At 39.9% G+C, this 22767-nt stretch overlaps 1 protein-coding gene across 2 annotated transcripts in view; it reads right to left on the bottom strand.

The window, feature by feature from the left end:
* The window catches only part of LOC149473012 (cytochrome P450 2K1-like), a 60373-nt gene extending 42455 nt beyond the window's left edge, over nucleotides 1-17918 (bottom strand). Inside the window, exon 1 of one of the 2 annotated variants that reach the window (XM_089681959.1) lies at nucleotides 17727-17918. In XM_089681959.1, coding sequence (XP_089538085.1) covers nucleotides 17727-17918 — 192 coding nt within the window. Of the gene's footprint in view, nucleotides 1-12954; nucleotides 13147-17726 lie in introns of those variants that run through there. The other variant, XM_089681968.1, reaches the window with a different exon arrangement.
* Between the last annotated feature and the right edge of the window lie 4849 nt (nucleotides 17919-22767).

The raw sequence follows: 22767 nt of genomic DNA, 5'->3' as shown, positions 1-22767 counted from the left end.
GAGGATGAAGAAGAAGAAGAAGAGGATGAGGATGAAGAAGAAGAAGTAGGATGAAAATAAGAAGAATTCCAGTCCAGCAAAAAGTGTCTCTGCAGAGAGCTCTGCTATTTCTGACAGTTCTCTGACAGTTCCTTGACATTTACAGCGGTTGAAACATTGTATCTATTTGTTTCCGAATAAAAACATCTGTATCCTAAATGGAAACAAATAGATACATTGTTGCAACTTCTATAAATGTCAAGGAACTGTCAGAGAACTGTCAAAGAAATAGCAGAGCTCTCTGCAGGGACACTTTTTGCCGGCTCTAGACGGGTAGAAAATCGGCCGATTTTTTTTACCATTGATGGTAACGTCGGCCACTTGAACAACCGATTTTTCGTTTTTTAAAAGAAAAATCTGCAGTTTTTCTCCCCATCTATGGCCTGCATAATTCAGACTCATAGAAAGACAAAAAAACTTTCCATAGTGTAGTATATTTATTTAAGAAAAGGGTAAAGCCACAAATAATTCCACTCACATGGTCCTCTTCATCAATAAGTGTTTTTACCACAGCCTATGGGTAAATCTGCATGCACTTAGGGGAATCCAATATGGCCGCGGTGTCCGGACATGCGTCACCAGGAAATGACGAATTAGGTTCATATTGGATTCCCCTAAGTGCATGCAGATTTACCCATAGGCTGTGGTAAAAACGCTTATTGATGAAGAGGACCATGTGAGTGGAATTATTTGTGGCTTTACCCTTTTCTTAAATAAATATACTACACTATGGAAAGTTTTTTTGTCTTTCTATGAGTCTGAATAAGAGAGGAGGAGAAATAAGGAGTCTGCCAGAGGAGATACACCATTGAGGTGGTAACTGCTTTGGGGCCCTGTGTGGGTCAAGGAGGGGAGGTGAGCAGGTATTGCTGCCATTTGGAGGAGATTATTTGCACCTAGAAGTGGAGATCACGTGTGTTTTCGAAAAGCACAGTCACATGCATGGACATTTTTTTTGTTTCACTTATGATGTATATGTCATGTGTATGAATTAGGCACTATTTCATGCGGTTAATTAATTTGTTTCACTTATTTATTCACATTCCATTTTGAATTTTGATATATGCACGGTGCAATAGGTTTTTAAAGTGTGTGTTGTATCACTATAGTTTAATCATATCTGGTTGCACTATTTTTTTCTCCCACCAGAGGGAGGCATTAACGTTCATTATATAGAGTTGTTACACAGGAATATTAGAATTATATTCATATTAATTCATTTTTAATTTTTTTCGAATGCACTTTACTGTATTTATGTGATATAAGCGCTTCACTATTTTTTTCTTTTTGTTAACTTAACATACACACCCTCAGCGGTTCGTATGAACGGGGTGCGATTCTGATACAGTGCAGAATTTGCACAGAAAATGCTGCGAATTCCGCACTGCATCAGTGTGAACCAGGGCTAAAGGCTAAGTTCACCTTAGAATTTCACATTTCATAATAAACAGGAGCCTTTTTAAATATTGTTTCTACCGAACCTATCCCAATGTGCTTATCCTTCACCCACCTAGTCCATGGCAGCTTTGAATCTGCACCTCTCTGTTCAAAATTTACAAAACGAAAATGCATTCTGAGCCCTGACTTCCTGTAGCATCATGTGACCATCCAGGAAATTTCCTATCCCATCATGCACTCTAGACCAAGCCTCCCTTATTTCTATATCACCTCTTTTTATTTCTATACACTTTCCTACTTCTTCCCTTAAGGTAGCCATACACTATACAATCTGTTTGTACAATCCCCTTTAGATCTACCATCAGCTATGTAGTGCAAGGGCCTGTCTGATTTGATACAAATTTAATAGATTGCTCAGGTGGGTCCTCCTGTTATATAGTGTTGGTATATCTAAAGGAAATTGTACAAAGATTGTACAGCTGTCATTTTTCTTGTATTAACACACCAATTTCACTTTCAGGCCCCATTTACACCTAGTTTAGTGGGAACGCATATAATTTGGCCTTTTTTTTCCTATGACACACATAGGGCATTCATTTCAGTGGGCTGCCCTGCATGTGGTAAAGTAGCTCATGCGACTTTTTGGTGTATTTCAGTTTGCATGTTTTCTACTGCATGTTTTGCAGTGTTTGTAGCACTTTTTTAATGCGGCAAAATGCGTGTTTGCTTCCACTGTTTGGGTGCCATTAACAACTAGTTCATTTTAGGTATATAAAGGTGGCCATACATTATACAATCTGATTGCACAATCTCGGCCCAATCTCCTTTAGATTTACCAAAACTATATAATAGCAGTGCACACCTATCTATCCAATCACTGTGTATCCAATCAGAAAGGCACTTGCACTACATAGTTGATGGTAAACCTAAAGGAGATTGTAGATTGTACAATTTATGGTGGGCTTTACAGACTTCCAATAGCACACATCTCCTGTTTTCAGTAGTACAGCTCTGTACCACATTGGCTGTTATGTGATCGCTCTGCATCTGCATGCTCTGCCAAACAATCTATGCAACATGAAGGTAACGTACACAACAATTGATAGGAAGACACACAGAGGTTCTTCAGAGATGGGTGGAAGCAATCTCCTGGAGATGGAGGGCAGGTGCAGGGTGTGTGTTAATGAAGTCAGCTGCTGAAGTACTTCTTTCTAAGGGTTTTCACATTTGAAAGAACAGATACCAGGAAGCTATGGAGATGTTTTCTATAGAATAAGCTAGAGGCCATGGTAGTGCATACCATAGAATATAGAGAAAGGTGTTTTTTTTTTCTGCAACAAAGGGACATTAATGGTATATTGGTACACAGGGAAGCTTAAATTTAGGGGAAAAAAAGGTAAACTTAGCCTTTAAATAATAAGTTGTAAATGGGTACCCCACCTAGTAGCCATTTAACTACGTGAAACTCGAATGCCATTTTAAATGAGGCAGCAGCTCTTTGTCCCAGATCAAGTACCAGCCAGCCCAGGCAACTTCTATGTAAAGTCCAGGAGCTAAAATGATATGTTGTGGTGGTCTTAGACACCCAATGGATGGGACACATACTTGAAGGGCTGATGTAAAAATGTTACCACCCAGAAGTCCATTGTCCTTTTTAGAGAGGGCTTTTTGAGTACATTTTGCAGGAATAATGTAATAAAGTCTTCTTACTTGTACTCTAGTAAAATTACTACATAAAAGCAAAGCTTTCCTATACACAAATATATATTGTATATAATTCAAATAATGTTACTCTTTGTCAGACTTGTCATACCTGGGGTGCCTATTGATATAGCAGGCATATGTCTTGGACACCAAAGTCTGGTTTGACGGCACATAATACATATAATACCTAATGAGATACCAAATATATTAATGTAGCGCTACCCTCTTGAGGTCTGTTGGGTATTTTTGGGTTCCCTGTTTGTCCTGAGTCTGCTTTGGAAGTACAGCCCCTGCTGAAACCACCGTGAGTCTTTGATCAGGAGGACTCCATGGCTTTGAACTACAAAGTAAAAGCACACAGTTTAACTCCTTGGTACTGACATCACATAAATTTGCAGCTTCACAGAACTGGGCTTTTTTCCATGGGACCGCATATTTGCGTAGCTGTCTTTGAGCTGAGAGCATGCCGCACAGCATGCTCCCAGCACAAAGACCAGGGTGTCACTGAGAGCCCCGGGTCACCAGATCGCTGTGATAGCCTCTGATCTGTCACTGTGAAGTCTGCACCCCTTGTTTTTTTCTCTCTGAATGGAGGAGAGAGATACATTGTATCTCTCTCTATCTCCTTGCATAGAAAAAAAAAACAACTCTTTGTAAAAAAAAAAAAGTAAATAAATAAACAAATAATTTAAAAAAATAAAATAAAAAATACCTAGATCGAGGTTTGATCTAGTTCAGTGCCAGAGCTAGTGTTTGGGTCAAGGTCAGGATCAAAGGTCAAGGTCAAAGGTCAGGATTTTTTAAAATTGGTATCATTGTCAGTGTGTTTTAGGTATAAAAAAACAAACAAACACAAAATACTATTGTTTCTGGGCTGTAGTACAGCTACAAACAACAAATAACATACACATATATGGTATCGCTGCGATTGTAAAGAAATGGAAAATTTATTTTGGGTTGTTCTTTGGTGGTAGGTTATGGTAGTAACAAGAAACACACAGCTAAATTTAAAAAATATATATATTTTTTTTACTATTTTGGGCCAGTTTTCCTTTGATAAAAATAATCAGGGGATATCATTACCATTTACCACCAAATGAAAGCCGCACTGATATGTGGCATTGATGAGGCACTGATGGGCATTGACAGGTGGCATTGATGAGCACTGACAGCTGGCATTGATGGACACTGACAGGTGGCACTGCTGGGGCTACACTGATCATCAGGGCACACAGATCATCAGTGCCCTGATGATCAGTGTACATGTCCCCTCTGAGGAATGCTGATTACCAGCTCTCCTCTCCTCATGAGCTGTCAGCATGTGTGAGGTCCCGATCATGTGATCACTGACTGGCCAATCAGTGATCACATGAATAGGTGTAAGCAAGATGTCACTTCTGACATCATTGCTTACTACTAGTGAAATATGTGAATGATCACAGAGATCACATGATACAAGGCTATTCACAACAGCCTTGTACCATGTGACAAGCTGTGACCAATCACAGCTCACACAGTATTTCTCAATGGCTGCAAGAATGCAGCCAGAGAAAAGGAGAAATGATTGCGTTTACAGCCTTTATGGGTGTAAATGCAATCAATGTAAAAAAAAAATCTTCCTCAGCCCCCATAAGTAGTACAGTGTCACTATGGTGACACTGTACTGATAGGTTGACAGTATGTTAAAATAATAATAATAATAATATAGAAAAAAATAAAAATGTACAAAAGTTTTTTTTTAAAATTATAATTTTTGGTTATAAACTAATTTGGGTTATTTGTTTTTACTAAAAAGATAACTGAATACATTTTGGCCAAGATTTATGAAAAAAGATTATTTATTTGCAAAATTTAAAAAAAAAACATTTTTTTCAAACTTTTTGGACATTTTCATTTATATAGCAAAAAAAATTTAAATCCCAGTGGTGAATAAATACCACCAAAATAACGTTTTATCTGTCTCAAACAAATGCTAAAAAATTCATATGGATACAGTGTTGCATGACCGTGCAATTGTCATTCAAAGTGTGACAGCGCTGAAAGCTGAAAATGAGCCTGGACAAGAAGGGGATAAAAGTGCCTGGACATGAAGTGGTTAACATATATTTTTACATATATTTGTAAATGCATTCCAAAAATATAGATTTGTATTGCTAAGACATACAGTATACTGTATTTGAAATGTATTTTTAAAAATATTTTTAAGATATTTTGTAATAAAAACGCATTTCAACATACAGTATATATATATATTTGAAATATATTGAATATGGCCAAAATTGTAGGATTTCAAATATATGTCAATATATTTGGGAAGAATATGTTTCAAATATATTTCAAATATATTTTTCTTCCATGTGGGTATAGTCCTTGAGCTAGGACTGCACTATACAGAGTCTTGACAAGGCAGTGTAGCATCCATATATATTTCTAAATGTTGTTCAACTAAAGTCTGTTTTTTATTGTATATTGTTAGTGTAAGTTGTTTTTTCTCTGGCTAGCTGGTAAGTATCCTGAAAATACATCTTGTTGTCTGCTCTGTACAAAGCCCTTCTGTGTGCACTGAACTCTAAACGCTAGTTATATATTTCGGTGGCTAATTATAAATTGTGGTGGTTGCCATTTTTGTTTAGCACACAGTTTTGAGGCCTGTCATACTCAGTATCTATTTACTCGAAACTACCTCTTCTTTTATTTTTTACAAAAAGAATGGGAATTAAATTGTGCTTATGTGCCATAAAATTCATAGTGTATATTTTCCTGAAAATAAAAATTTGGTAAATCACTGCACAAATATCCTGCAGCAAAAAACTGCATCTTTCTATTCTAAAGAACTTTTGTATTATAACATAAAATACATAACATAAAATAATGTTTTAGGCATTTCAGCTAATTATAGAGACAAAATACAGATTTTAACTTCTTCCTGACTGCACTATAACGAAAACATGGCTATGATGTGGTCATCCAGTTCTGGTACGGCGTCTTTTGATGTCCTCCCAGAAACACGCCACCGCACGTCCAGTGGGACGCGCACCCAGTGGGTTCTGTGATCGAATTGTCCTTTGGACACAGCTGATCACAGAGCGCGTTAAAGGGGCAACCGCAGTGTCCCTTTACCATGTGATCAGCTGATCACATTGTAAACAAACTAGTTGTCACTGTGTGAGGAGAGGAGAACCGATAACCGGCAATTCACACAGGGGACATTCACTGATCATTAGTGCCCTAATGCAGTGCTGGCTATCAGTGAAGCCTCAGCAGTGGCCATCAGTGTTGTTTCATCAGTGCAGCCTCATCACTGCCCATCAGTGCAGCCTATCAGTGTCCATCAGTGCCGCCTACCAGTACCCATCAGTGCTGCCTATCAGTGCCCACCAGTGCTGCATATCTGTGAAGCTTCAGCAGTGCCCATCAGTGCTGTTTCATCAGTGAAGCCTCATCAGTGTCCATCAGTGCAGGCTATCAGTGTTCATCATTGCTGCCTATCAGAGCCCACCAGTGCTGCATACTAGTAAAGCCCCAGCAGTACCTATCACTGCTGTTTCATCAATGAAGCCTCAGCAGTGCCCATCAGTGCTGTTTCATCAGTGCAGTCTCATTAGTGCCCATTACAGCCTATCAGTGCCCATCAGTGCAGCCTATCAGTACCCAGCAGTGCTGCATATCATTGAAGCCTCAGCAGTGCCCATCAGTGCTGTTTCATCAGTGCACCCTCATCAGTGCCCATCAGTGACTCCTCATCAGTGCAGCCTATCAGTGACCATCAGTACAGCTTCGTGAGCACACATCAGTGAAGGAGAAAACTTATCTATTTGCAAAATTTTAACAGAAACTAAAAAAACATTTTTTCAACATTTTTGGTCTTTTTTCATTTGTTTAGCAAAAAAATGAGGAAGTCACACTGTTCATGATGAAACTTGTAAGTGCTTGGCTACGTGACATCAATACGCCGGAAGCACGAGGTCGGCCATTTTACTTTCTGGACTTTGGATAGAAGTTTTTTCTTAAGGAGGCAATCTGTATTTTAATGAAATAGGCAATGATTCCTGTACACTAGATTAGCTCACTACATTTGTGAGTATAGTTGATTACTTTTATGAATAAATGTATTTCTTTGGGGTATTACACCATGAGAGATCTTTATTCTTTCCCCTACCATATCTGTTTATTTATGATCTACTAAGTTCCTGACTTGTGTTCGTGAGGAGAGAAGGATTATTACACGTTATTGGGAAGGCTGATTTTGATCTACAATGGGTCAATAAGTGGAGGTAAGCAGCAGCATTGACTGGCCGAGGCACATGTTGGTGTTGCAGCATATGGAAATCAGGAGTGTGTACATAACACTGCTAGCACATATTTGGAACATGTGAAAATATTTCTTGTAGTTCTATGACTTTATTTGCACTATTCTATCTAATATTTGTATTGTGCAGGTTTGGATATTTTATGTATCCCTGAATCATTAGGAAATATATTATATTTTAAATTTTTTATTTTGAATATTTGTTTTCATACACGGATGTGATTTATGAAAACAAACAAGGGCGCACTCTCATCGTGCATTACCGTGGTATAACACGTAATTTATTAAATAAAAAAGGATGTATACTCACAAACCAACGTGATTATAGGCAGTATGAGTGATCCACAAAAACAGTCACAATACAACTGTGTCTAATGATGCGGATAAACTGACGCGTTTCGGGGGCTGAACCCCCTTCCTCAGAGCTAGAGGTGTGTCTGCTGGCCACAAGCCTATATACTATTGCCCATTAGTATATAGGCTTGTGGCCAGCAGACACACCTCTAGCTCTGAGGAAGGGGATCAGCCCCCGAAACGCGTCAGTATTCCGCATCATTAGACACAGTTGTATCGTGACTGTTTTTGTGGATCACTCATACTGCCTATAATCACGTTGGTTTGTGAGTATACATCCTTTTTTATTTAATAAATGACGTGGTATACCACGGTAATGCACGATGAGAGTGCGCCCTTGTTTGTTTTCATTTACCAGTGGTCAGATTTCCCGATCTCAGAAGGGCAGCACCTCTTCGATTGGCATTTTGGCAATTCCTTGGTTTGCATGAAGATTGGAGCGCTGTTTTCGTTTGTCTATCTCACAGATGTGATTTAGTTATACTATGAGTGGACACATGTAAGTTTGTTTAGGTGCGCAGCACTTTCTTGGGGATTGCAAAAAATAAAAAACCCAGTGGTGATTAAATACCACCAAAAGAAAGCTCTGTCTAAAAAAAAATGATTAAAATTTAATTTGGGTACAGTGTTTCTGAGTAATTGACTGAGTAATTGTCATTCAAAGTGTGACAGCACTGAAATCTGAAAATTGGCCTGGGCAGGAAGGGGGTGAATGTGTCCAGTATTGAAGTGGTTAATAACGTGTGTGAAAAAAGAAAAATGTTGTGTATACCCTTAAAAAAGAAAATGTTGTTTAAATCACTAAAAAATTAAAATAGCTGCATCCAGAAATATAAATCATTAAAATATCAGCTTTATAAATCTGTTTTGTATTTTAGCAATTTAGTTACAAAACAATGGCAATCAAAATGTTGATGTTTCTTTATATAAACATTCCCATCTTCCTAGAATTTGTCTGTAGAACATTTTAACAGACATTGAGCAAGGTGACTACATGCTTGCCAATAGTACAAATTACTATTTGAATTTAACCAGTTCAGCTCTTGCACCTGTATACCCTTTTGGACTAGAGCATGTTTATTTAATGATAACTTAATCCTACTAAAGGTAAAATAAAAAACAGAATACATTATAAGATACACTCTGTCACTAGCATTAACACAGCAGTCTTTGTTTTCCTGAGTCCCCCCTTTAACCACTTTACCTCTGGAAGATTTATCCCCTCCATGACCAGGTCATTTTTTGCTATACAGTGCTGCGCTACTTTAACTGGTAATTGCGCTGCAACACTGTACCCAGACAACATTTATATCATTCTTTTCACACAAATAGAGTTTTCTTTAGTTTTTTTGGGTAGTGTATTAACTGACAGTGATCTACTGACAATGCACTTGATGGGGGTTGGAGGCATGGGCGGACTGACCATTCGAGAACTCAGACACTGCCCGAGAGCCTGGGGTCAGTAGGGGGCCCCATGAAATGCCCTTGGTACCTTTTTCATAGGCTTTTTTTGAGTGTGGGCAGGGACACAGGGGCCCCATGATCCCCTATTGCCCAGGGGCCCCATGAGTTGTCAGTCTGCCCCTGGTTGGAGGGTTTAAATGCTGGTGCTGGCAGTTGCCGGGGCTGTTTCCTGCTAATTCTGTGTTCTTGGGGACACTATACTATTGTGAATGCTAGTATAGTTCTGATCTGATCAAACACATTGATCCGTTCAGAAACTATACTTGCAATGGAGGTTTATAGTGTGTATGTGCTGACACTATCTGAAGTCGCCTGTGACTCTAATACAGTGATCAGTAAAAAAAATCTGAACACTGTAATGACACTGGTGACAGGTCAATCAAACAGTTAACTGGGGGGCAATCAGGGGGTTAAATGTGACCTAAGTGTTTTAGGTGTCAATGTGCTGCTTATACTCACATAGATCTGCTTTCTTCTCTCTCTGGAATGGAATGTGATCCAGAGAGAGAAGATGGCATCATTTCCTGTGCCTGTGTTCTGTGTCGGGGACACAGTCGGAGTGCGAATCATGTATAGATACGTGATTTTGTGCAGGGAGTTCGCCCTGTAGCAGTAAAACTGCTACAGGGTGGACTGAAACTGGTTAAATTATTTTTGTTGTTGTTGCTGATCCTGCTGTTATTTTCACCTTCCTTTACCCTCTTGATCTCCTGAGGATTTACTCCCTTTCATGACCAGGCCATTTTTTGCGTTACGGCGCTGCGTTACTTTAACTGACAATTGCGCGGTCATGCAATACTGCACCCAAATGAAATTTACGCCCTTTTTTTCCCAATTTTGAGAAGAAAACTATATTTTTGACTTTTTGCTATTAAACACGTCCAGTAAAAAATTTTAAAAGTCAAATGTCGTCATAAATTTAGGCCAAAATGTATTCTGCTACATGTCTTTGCTAAAAAAAATCCTATTACGTGTAAATTAATTGGTTTACGTGAATGTTATAGTGTTTACAAATGGCGGTATAGATAATGGGATTTTTTTTTCTACTAGTAATGGCAGCGATCAGCGACATTTAGCAGGACTGCAGCAGACATTCTGACACTGAAGGGAACTAACATGGTGTCACTGACACCCCAGTGACACCAATACAGTGATCAGTGCTAAAAAAAAGCACTGACACTGTACTAATGCCACTGGGCAGGAACGGGTTAATGTGAGGGGCAATCAAAGGGTTAACTGTGTGCTGGTGGTGTTTTACTAGGGGGCGGGGTGTGTGTTCTTCACTGTAAGCACACTGATTGGGATGGCTGTACTGTGCACAGCCATCCTGAGCAGTGTGCTCGAGCTGACAGGGAGGAAGATTGTTTGTAAACAAAACAATCTTCTTCCCCAACGGAGATGCTCGGTAATCACCGGGCGCCGGCGGGTAATTACCGGCCGAGACCCAGAGATTGACATTCGCGGCCGCGAATGGTGGCGTGATTCACGCTCGCCCCCTACCCAGAAATGCAAAATCACGTATATATATATATATATGTGATTCTGCGCACAGGTGCCGCCCTGTAGCAGTATATTTGTTATAGGGCGGTCCTTAAGCGGTTAACAGACCAAGCTGTTCTGTAAAAGTTGCAGATAAAGGGTTGAGACAAACCATTTGACATTGATAAGATGCTAAAAATGGCCAGCTTTTATTAATTTAGTCAAAACATTTGTCCCGAAAGGAAACAAAAACTATTCTGTAAGTGCTTAAAGAACTACACTGAATTAAATAGCACTTTTAGTTTGTGGTGCTCCGGGACCACAAACTAAAAGTGCCATTTAATTCATTTTTAATATTCAAAGCAAACTACTCCATCCATCCATGTCTCCATGCTTTATTTTGCTGAGAAATCACTTTGAAATAACACCCCCAAGCATTCCTGGCCTGGCCAAACTGAGTAAGGGTAGATGATTCTTGTAGCAAGTACTTAATGGAATCCACCTGCCCTTAGTTCAGGCATACAGGCAGGAGGGTGTGCCTAGCTGAAAAAACCCTCCTAAAGATTCCTGGGATGTATGACATCATTTGCCTAGGCATGGAAACCAGGAAGTAACTAAAAAATGTAAATAACAGTTTAAAACAAGTAAATATGATATACTTTCCTATTTATTTACTAATACTAGCAGCATAAGGATTCAGATTAGTTAATGTTGATTGAGAGAGTGAAGTTCCACTTTAAAAAGTGTCAGATGAAGTTAAGCTTTAATTTTTTAGTCACTTATGTAAAGTCCATTTAAATCTACCAGTCCATCTGAAACCACCCTCTCCAGACAGTGCTGCTGTCCAAAGGTCTCTTCTTTCCTCCTTCATACAGTAAATAGAAGAGTCACCTTAAAGTGCTACTAAACCGCGGACCCTGCATCCACTATATCCAATCTCCCACAGTACACAGAACATGGAAATGCAATTATTTTAGTAAATATAAACTACTAAATACCTTTTCTCATCAGCAATTAGATCAGTCTGGTGACTTCTATCAGTGTCCAGCAGAGCACTGGTTAAAGCTTGTAGGAGGAGTTTTCATTCTGCTCTGGGAGGATGCAGAACCCCTGACTTCTGTCTGGACAGTGCTGGCTGGCCCTGTTTGAATCACATGCACTCTCCCATGAATAAAAAACCTCTCACCAAACTTAGCAAGTGCAGAGTGACTCCAAACGATATGTCTTATCAGGAGATAAGAGGGGTACACAGGAAGGGGAGGATCAGAGAAGTCAGGATCAAACAGCCTTTTTACACAATGCAATGGATTAACCCCTTAGGTTCCACAGTGAGCATGCTTTTCTGCATATACAGACTGATTTTACTGTTGTGGGTTTAGTAACACTTTAAGACAGCAAGTGTGTTACTGGCCAGATCACCTGGTAAAAATAAACATAAAAAGCATAAAAAGAACACATGCAACCACCAAATTTAAGGATTCATAAGCTGCAGTATATAAAAATGTATGTTTATGAGTTTAATACTGCTTTAAGATAATGAAATAACACATAAATTGTTTTTTGGGGGGTGATCAATGCTTTCTTTGGCAATATTGTTAAAAATTATTTTATCTACCATATTTATTTATTTAAAAACAACAACTAATAACTTGGACTGTCATATGCAGATCAACGGTCACGCCTTTAATCAACACATGAATGCAACAGTAAGTAGAATACAGCAATAAAGACATTTCCTAATGACCATTGCAGACATTATGGGGCTGATTTACTAAAACTGGAGAGGGCAAAATCTGGTGCAGCTGTACATGGTAGCCAATCAGCTTCTAACTTCAGCTTGTTCAGTTACGTTTCGACAATAAAACCCGAAAGCTGATTGGTTTCTATGCAGAGCTGCATCAGATTTTGCACTCTCCAATTTTAGTAAATCCACCCCACTCTGTGAGTACTATCACAGGAACCCAGGACCAGGTGCAGAGTGTAGGAGATACTGTATGTCCCAGGAACTTTTTCCAGTTTTTGTAGGGTGTATCTCCTATGCCCACAGCTGGAAGTGGATAAAAGATTTAGAATCATAGAATTCAGAGGGATGCTTTATCTGCTACATATGCAATATACCATAATACTTCCACACATGTATATATAGATAGATATAACCATGTAGCCTTATTGTAACTATGTTTTCATGTATTGTTAACTTGATCTACCTCCATTAGTGACTCATATGGCTTTTTCAGGTCCACCACATTGAGGTTCCCAATGAAAGGAAGAGGTTTAGGACCCGGAGGCATCTTTCTATTGCTCTTCTTAGATCCAATAATCCAGTAGAAAAATAATACAATACATATAAAATACAACAGTAAGTCAATCCTTGTCAGGATGTAGGTGAGAACAGTCATGGTGAGCGGCTGTTATAGCAATGTGCTGATAGTATCACTACACAATATTTATACTCGGGGGATTAATTATTAACGTATGTATCTTTACTTGTAAACTATAGTACCCTGTTGGTTCATTGGCCAGTTTTTCTTGTTTGTGATTACATAGTCCTAGACGTGTACTCCTCAAACCTGTATAACTGTTTTCTGTTAAAGTGTTGCTAAACCCACAACAGTAAAATCAGTCTGTATATGCAGTAAAGCATGCTTGTTATAATCACTGTGGAACCTAAGGGGTTAATCCTCTGCATTGTGTAAAAAAGACTGTTTGATCCTTGTAACGGAACCGGTACCCGACCGCACTTGGGTATATTCCGTTATACCGCAGCTTCCCCTGTCCGAACATCGTCCACGGACCACACCCTTGAAATCCGTCAGGAAATAGACAGCACCCAGCTCTTCTTAAAACAGGAAGCCAACTCTTTTTATTTTAACACAAAACACAGGATATATACAGAGGGCGGGGAAACACAACCAGGAACAGGAAATACATCATCACCCCTCCCCATCCCACCAAGACACAGAACAATGGGATGAAACACATGGCAAAGGACATTGACCAACCCCCACACCAATACACAAACAGTACATCCCATAATAGTTGGCTGGACAGGAAGACACAGCACAATGGGGGGTAGCACATGGCAAACAAACAATGGACAGCCATGTGGCGGAGAACAAAGGAACACACACTATACACAAGACTCAGACATTCACATACACACCCTGTACCCCTTAACAGGCACAGGGTGCCTTAAACATAATGGGAATTTGGGAAGATGATGCAGAGGTCCCCCCCACCCCCAAAAGTCACTCCCGTCACAATCCTGTCTTCTCTCATCCTCCCCTTCTTTTACTGTCCCCAATCCATCTACAGCACAGCAGTGGCAAGTCTGCACATGCTCTGTTTGGTGCATATTGCTAAAGAGTTTTTTGCTTGTTTTATTGTGGGGGGGGGGGGTGCATGCAATTGGCACAGGACCAATCAGCACTGTCCGGACAGAGGATCAGGGGTCATGCAGCATCATAGGACAGTTAGGGGAGAATGACAGCTCCTCCTAAAAGATTAACCAGTGCTCGGACAGATACTGATAGAAGTCACAAGACTGCTATACATTGCTGATGAGAAAAGGTATTTAACCACTAGCCTACAGGGCACTTATACCCCCTTCCTGCCCTGGCCAATTTTGTAGTTTTGATGTAATATTCTACAGTACTAGATATGTGCTCTGATACTGTACTCCTTAACCTTGATGTTTAAGTTGATGTACTGTATATTAGGATATTCTGTACTTGAGCTCTTTTTTTTTTGCTGTATTCTTTGAAATGGCAATTTGCCAAATTTGCAAATGGCATCCTCTTCACAGGGTGAGGGCTCTTTTGCTGCCATAGTACTTCTGGGAACTGCTTTGGCACTGATTGTGAAATACAATTGCACAAACATTCCACTGACTGATTGGTTGGAGAGGTTAGAGAGTGCAGCTTGCCTGTTTCAAGTACCCTCAAACACAAACTTTAAAGAAGACATTTGACATAGGAAATAAAAAATATAACACACAATATACTTATTATTTACTTTTAAACCTATGCCTTATATCTCAACTTGCCATCCTGAAGACACCTGTAGGAAGGTGTAGTTTTCCCTCCATTTGGTAGGTGGCGCTGTGCTGCTGTATAGGTGGAGCGGTGGCTTAGATGAACATCGTTCCTCTGCAGACTTCATCAGTGTCTCAGGGGGGACAGCTGTCTGATTTGGTACTGCAATCCCTATGTCCATCTTGCGTGGGGTAACCCCTTTAAATATGGGTGCCCAGCTCATTTTCTCATTTTGGCATGATTTGTGTGAGTAATCAAGGCCAAGGAAAAACCCACTTGTTAGGGTAAGTCTTAGCACAGGGAGAAGTTCCTGTATGAAGGGGGACAGTACTCGGATAGCGCTGGTTCTCAGACTACATCCTGGTTCTCGGAACAGCTGCTAGAGGTCCCCTGTATTGCATGGAGGAGTTTCTATTGGGTATCCGGTCAGTCACCAATCTTGCAGACACTATCCTTAGTAAAGATGACCGTGCCTGCAATAGTGCCTTACTACTAATAGTTACTGAGATACCGCTGCATTGCAGTGTCATTGCTGAGCAACCTATTCTTGCAACACAATGCTTTGCTGGTTGACTGTTTGCTGTGAACTGTGCCACTAGTGACTGTACTCTTGCATCCCCTGAACATTGGTAACCGTTTTACTGAAATACAACAATTTATACCCATTTTGGTTTGCCTGTGTGTGCTCCCTTTAAATGGGTGGGACAATGTAGCACTGCAGTAAATATATAGTTCCACTTGACGTTTGCTAAACCACTGTGCATAATAAACAATTGTGATTTTTTTAAAATATTTTTGAAACTTTTTTTCGTTTGTTTTGCACCTTAGTTTAGACTCTTTCAACCACTTTGCATATTTACATGCACTTGCTGTAGCAACAGTTGCATGTTGCATTGCTCTGGACTGGTATCCTTATAGTGAAAACAAGTGGACCATGAGTGCGCAGTGCAATATATCCCATAGTGGCTGATTGTAGCCTCTGTGAGGGTGATAATGCAGGAGTATATTTGGGACACAGCTGCCATATAAATGGAAGGGCCTGAACAAGGCAGGGCATACAACTGCATTCAATACATGCCATTATAGTGCATTAGTGCAGAGTTAAAGCAAACAATGAGGAGGCAATACGCCTCCTCACTACCTGTCAAATGCTCTCTGAAGAGCAATCCAAATTCTGACTGTAAATGACCCTTTAATTAAAAAAAAAAAAAAAGATTTGTAGAATTTAATTTTTTTAATTTTTTGTTTACAATGTTATATTTATTTTATTTTTAAATTTTTAAACTGCCATGTGGAGGGGGGGCTTTGGTAAAAACAAAATCAGGTTTCTAAACAGACACCTGATGTCTCTTTGAGACAGAGAAATAGGTTGAGGACATAGGGGTTGATTTACTAAAGGCAAATAGACTGTTCACTTTGCAAAGTGCAGTTGCTTCAGAGCTTAGTAGATAAGGTAAAGCTTCACTTTGCAAAGAATACCCAATCACATGCAAGAAAAAAAACAGCATTTTGGCTTGCACATGATTGGATGATGGAAGTCAGCAGAACCTCTGCTCATTTACTAAGCTCTGGAACAATTGCTCTTGCAGAGTGCAACTGCACTTTGCAATGTGCACATCTAATTGCCTTTAGTAAATCAACCCCTATATATGTCGCCCATGTCTGAGTGTCTGTTGTTTTGGTAATCAGGTTACACCTGACTCATAGGGCTTGATTTACTAAAGGTATATAGAATGCACTTTGCAAATGCAGTTGCTCCAGAGCTTAGTAAATGAGATGAAACTTCACTTTGCAGAGAATACCCAATCACGTGCAAGGAAATAAAAAAAACAGCCTTTTTGCTTGCACATAATTGTATGATGGAAGTCAGGGAACTTCCACTCGTTTACTAAACTCTGGAACAACTGCACTTGCAATGTGCACAGTTTGGGGTTATTTACTAAAGTCAAAAAGACTGTGTACTTTGAAAGTGCAGTTGCTCTAAAACTTAGTAAATGAGGTAAAGCTTCACTTTATAATAACACCCAATCTTGTGCAAGGAAAAAATAAACAGCATGATTGCTTGCGCATGATTGGATGATGAAGGTCAGCAAAGTTTTTCCGCACCTATTAAGCCCTGGGGCAACTGCAGTTGCAAAATGCACAGTCTATTTGCCTTTAGTAAATCAACCCCATAGATTTGTAGTTAGCAAAGGAGCAGTGAGGCACTGGGGTTGATTTACTAAAGCCAAATAAAGGGGTTGATTTACTAAATGCAAATAGACTGTGCACTTTGCAAGTGCAGTTGCTTCAGAGTTTAGTAAATGTGATAATGCTCTGCTTACTTCCACCATCCAATCTCTTAGCAGTTCAACCCCCACAGTTATTACCTTTTGTACCACCAGCCCCTCCCTCTTAGATTGTAAGCTCCAAGGAGCAGGGCCCTCCTAACCTTCTTGTATTGAACTGTATTGTTGCTGTATTGTCTCCCTTTATATTGTAAAGTGCTGAGCAAACTGTTGGCGCTATATAAATCCTGTATAATAATAATAATAATAATCATGTCCAAGCAAAAATGCTTTATTAGCTATTGATTTACTAAATTGTGGAGGTGAAGAATTATGGTATTCCTTTAAGCAATCTTTCCCATCTTTCCAAACTTTGTCTGTACAACATTTTACAGAGTTTAAGCTGAATAAATAAGTGCCTGCCAACAGTACAAAATAAGCAAATAATTTATGATGTTAAAGGTTTTGTAATCATAGAATTCAAAAGGGTTATATAAGATGCTTCATCTGCTTTATATATAGTATATACCCATATACAGTTCACATATGTAATCAAATATAGATAGATGAATAGATAGATAGATAGATAGATAGATAGATAGATAGATAGATAGATAGATAGATAGATCAATCCTATTGTGAATATGTTTTTCATGTATAAATATTGACTGAATCTACCTCCATTAGTGACTCATATGGCTTCTTCAGGTCCACCAGATTGAGGTTTCCAATAAAAGGAAGAGGTTTAGGACCTGGAGGCATCTTTCCTTTGCTCTTCTTAGATCCATTGATCCAGTAGAAAAACAATATAATACATACTATAAAATATAATAGTAAGTCAATCCTTGACAGGAAGGTGAGAACAGCCATAGCAAATGGTTTTTATTACGATGTGATTATCACACCACTGGAGAATATTTATATGCATGGTATTACTATAGAAACCAGTTGTTTCGTTGGACTGTTGTTCTAGTTTGTAATTGCATAATCCAAAGGTATAGTTGCCAAGAACTATTAGGTGAAATGTTGCAGTTTTCATGCCAGTATTTAATGTTCATATGAATTAGATTAAAGTTATGAACTATAAAAGGAGTCTTGTAAAGAGGTTGGCAGGATGGAAAACATAAAGCAGGGAAGAGGCAGAGATTCAAATTATAGCTTGTAGCCGCTGGACACCACATCTTTGACCCATGCAACCTGAATGCTCTTACTAAATGTGGTGGCAAGGTCTAACAGATATCCCCCCCAACTCTGAGAAGTGGGAGGTGTCCCCTCATTGTGAGGAGGGCTTGCTCACAGGTTTGAAAGGTTTAGAATTCTAAGGTTTGCAATAGAACTGGGTCCCAGACTTGGACTTACAGGTTTGGGAGAAATGAATAGAGGAACTCATTTTAGCTTTAAAAGTGGGAGGTTTTCCAGCCCGAGGCTGCTTTCTTTTGCTGGGGCTAAAGGGTACACTTTCCTCCGTGACATCCGTGAAGAAAGGAGACTCATTCTTGATATGATATGTATGATATCCTCAAGCTCATTGTCACAGTAGTATAGGGTGACAGGCATGAGTTCTAATTGCTTTAAAACCTAAGGATCCTTTAGGATTGACTCATATGCAGTAATCAAATCCTTGGTCCATATCTCCAAGGTTTAGCAAATGGACATAATACAAGTGAAATGTTGCAAGGCCAGTCAGAGAGAAAAAGGACTTGGAAAGATCTTCTACTCCCTTTTCCACTGAGTCCCCAAATGTGTTTTATTTAGACAAGAAATGGCAGGAGCCACAATAGAAACAGCCCATTGTTGATCCTGATTCTTAATAAATGTCTCTTCAATAGGTTATCTCTCAGCTTGGAAGGTAAGAATAGCTAGAATAAACTAGATCTGATTAGTTAGGGATCCAAATTACCCCGTCCCTCTCTGACTTCTGTTACTTAAACATAGCTCACTTGCTTCCAGAGAAAAGTCAAGATTTCCACAAACTGTGGTAGTCCCTTACTAACTTGGTGTAATCAGGTACTGTTACAAATCCTCTGTAAGTTGTTATAATTTGTAGGTCAGCAAGTCCACCATGTCTGCCTACTGAGATCCTATTGACTTTCATTGCTCTCCTCTGATTAGCCAAACCAGGCACCAGAGGGGAAAATGCGCTGTAGAAGAGAATCCTGAGATGTGTAGTTCCATCAGTTAGGTGGGACTACTCTCTGTTATTGTACCTTTGTGACTGATTTGAGTTCTTCCTTGAGTTAGACACTCCTTCATTCACCTTCATTGCTATATTTGTCCTCCTGACTTTAAGCAGGGGAGAACAGTTAAACTTCACCATTGTGCACCACCGTAAGGGCCCAAACTAAGCCAGCAAGACCAAACTCTTTTTTCTTCCCATAGATTTTACCATTCAAGCCTTAATCTTTCATTGGGGGTTGTTTAATGTGTATACAGTAAAATCCTGCAGGCAGACATGAACATAGCCAGGTCACTCCAGTTCACGGTGGTGTAGCCTATAGAGGTTTTGGTACTATACTTCTTTGCTGCCATCACTACACCCCTTGTGGCCTTGCTACAGTTTAAGCTGATCTGAGTGTTAGGTGATACCTGGGTCCAATTATTCTTTGCCTTATTGTCCACGAATGTCCGGTATTGTTTAAACTGTTCTGACATTAATAGAACTGTGGCTTCTACTCGATTCGGTGTTGTCTAACTCATTGAGTAGAGTCAGAGTGGTTAAAGTGGTAATATCAATAGTCCACATAAAAAATTAGGCTCAGGGGGCTTATTCACTCAGTGGCTCCTTTGGGCTGCGCTACATTAATTAAAATGATAACTATGCCCCAATGTTGATATTTTCTGCATAACACTCCAACAGTTATATCTCTGAAGATTTTCAGGATTGTCAGCTCCATTCTTCAGGCCCTATTATGCTATACATGGCCTCCCAGGCATAGGTTAGAACAATTGCAAAGTCCCAAGGATGATGGAGGGGTGGCTTTACATAATCAATGTTTGTATTACTTGGCCGTACAACTACAACATGTGGCTTGAGGTCTGGCCCAAACCTGTGACTCTGGTACTCTGAGAGTTGAGTCCACAAATATAATTCTTTTATATCACATGAAGGCCTGGGATGTTTCCTCAGGGCAGGAGTCCTTGTTTTTAGCAAATTCAATAAGTTTTTTCCAACATATGCTTTTCTACAAAAGTTATGGAATAAAGCTAAATAGCTTCAACAGGTATCTGGCTTCACTTTCTATAGTCCTATTTGGAATAAAACTCATATAGAATTAGCTAAACGTCAATAGGCACTAAATGGATAGCTACGGAGTCACACATCTACACCACATATTTTTCTGCAGGTTCGCTCCTTCCCTTTACAGAACTGTGTTCAAAATTGTCTCTCCCACAACATATATTTTTTTTTATACTGGCAGCTCCAGCATGAGGTACAGGCCCAGGGCATATCATGTGACTGGTTGTTGTCTCCCACCCCGATTTTAATGTTATGCAGAGTAATGACACCTATAAAAGTTTTATATCCTGCTGCTATGACATTTATCGATAATTTTTCATGAGGATTTTCCATCTAATATGGTGAAACATTGGGAGTGAGATGTAGGTCACTTGGAAGGAAAACAGTGGGAACCCTACAGGCTGCCCAACAATGCTCACTTAACATTAGGCAGGGGCTTTTCCAATTGTATATTCTTTTATGATTTAAATATACTTACTCCAAATTATTTAAAATGAGGGATGATCCAATGTGTGGCAGATGCCACAGGGATGGGGATCTAATACACTTACTCAGCCGTTGCCCCAAATTACACATTTATTGGACAGAGGTGGTGGATACCTTAAAAAAGGTGTTTCAATTTAATATTCAGGTAGATCCAAAGCAATGTATATTAGGCATTTTAGACCCCCTATTGGTTCAAGATCCAAAAAATAATCTATTTCTAGAGCATTGTCCCAAGCCTGTAAACTTATTTTGCACCACTAGAAACTGAAACTGGACTGGAAACCGGCCTACAGTTGCGGAGTGGATACTTAGTTTTGGGGACATGCTTACAAGGAAGCGCTGTATTTTTTCAGAAAAGGGGATGGCCTCATAAATTTGAGAACACTTTGGGTACCATGGCTAGATACTGCCTGTTTGTGCCCAACTGATCTGGTATTTGACAATTTGATTATAAACAGAGGTGGGGGTGGATATGGATAATTATATATTCTCAGATTTACCCATGTATCCAGCATTGTACATGTATAGTTTACTTTTGATTAAAAAAAAAAAAAAAAACCCCTTGAACAGCTGGAGTAGACTAGTCACCATGCAAAACAAGATGCAGTAGCAAGTGTGCTGAGAAAAATTTGACAGGCTGGAAACTCTTAAGGGAGCCCAGACTGGTAGCCTTAGAAAATTTTGATGCAGGTTGTTCCATATCCAGACATATATGTACTGCATCAATAAAAACCAAAATTGTATCTTTAAGCCCAGAAGTTAGGTAAGCAGACTGAACTTTCTAAGGCGCAAAAATCATTCAAAAAGATAGGTTACACCCCCCCCCCATCATCCCTAGCACAGTGTGCAGAAGCAGTTGCGGAAAGGAGAAGATCTGGAAGAAAAGGTATAGAATTATAATTGTGGTCCCTACTATAATGGCAGAGATTTTTTATATACAATCTGACAGCTGCAGAAAATCCCTCTCTGGACAATACAGTAAAGTCAGTTGGCACAAAAATCAGCTGCTAAACAGGGGGTGAGGGATTATATGGCTGGGTGCAACCGTATCACAGTAGACAGCAGCAAGGAGAACTGTTTAAGAAGCCGTTGCTGAAAGCACTGTGGCGGTGAGGTACTTCACTCTGAAGAGGTGAGAAAGCAGTGTAATGCCATGGGCCCAACAGCTGTGACACACTATATGGTGCAAGACCACAATTATGCATGGAAATAACCCAGTGAGCACACGCCTGATGGCCACACATCAGGGCAGGCAGAGTGCATGCAGGACCGTGTGAAAGGGGGTACCATCAGTCATCCTGTAGGGGGCCCAAGCCAACAGTGGGGCCCAGGCAGCTGGGTGAATCAGATTTAGGCAGGGAGGGTGATTGGAACAGCGGAGGGGTGATTACTGAAAACAATCCCATGTATGGCTGTTTCTGCAGCTGCTGAAAACGGACTTCTTATCCTCCCCCTCCTGTCGACTTTCAGCTGTTGCAGAGAGAGCCATACAGGGGATCGGTTCCAGTAATTGCCTCACATTACCCTTCTTGTGCACCATATATTTCCCCCTGCTGCCCAGGTGCCCCTGTGTGCCCCCATAGTGCTGCCGGCTACCCTCCTTTCCTTCCCTTCCCACTAGCACAATAGGATCCTTCAGGATGGGAAGTGGGGGAAGGTTCCAGTAAATATGTCATATTTACCAACCCCTTCCTTTCCTGAATGAACACAATGAGCAATCAGTACCGATCACTTGCTGTTTACATTCAGAAGTGAAGTATAATAAACTGTGGGGGGGAGTTTTTTTTTGGGGGGGGGGCTGGCAGGTTGGCTGTATGGGGCCCTTGGTTTCTAACAGCAGCCCTGAGTGAATTCGACATAGGCCCGACTGGCGCAGCAAATAATCCACTATGTATGCGCCGACAGATGCAAGTTAGAACAGGCTGGGTGTGGGCACAGTGAAAGTGACTCAGTAAACATTACAGAGGAAGTATGATACTATTCTGACTCTAACAG

Source organism: Staurois parvus, unplaced genomic scaffold (assembly GCF_062004578.1).
Source record: "Staurois parvus isolate SC_StPar_1 unplaced genomic scaffold, SC_StPar_1.0 ptg000018l, whole genome shotgun sequence".
NCBI classification, from domain to species: domain Eukaryota; kingdom Metazoa; phylum Chordata; class Amphibia; order Anura; family Ranidae; genus Staurois; species Staurois parvus.
The sequence above is the reverse complement of the archived record's forward strand: the minus strand, read 5'-3'. Positions and strand labels throughout refer to the sequence as shown.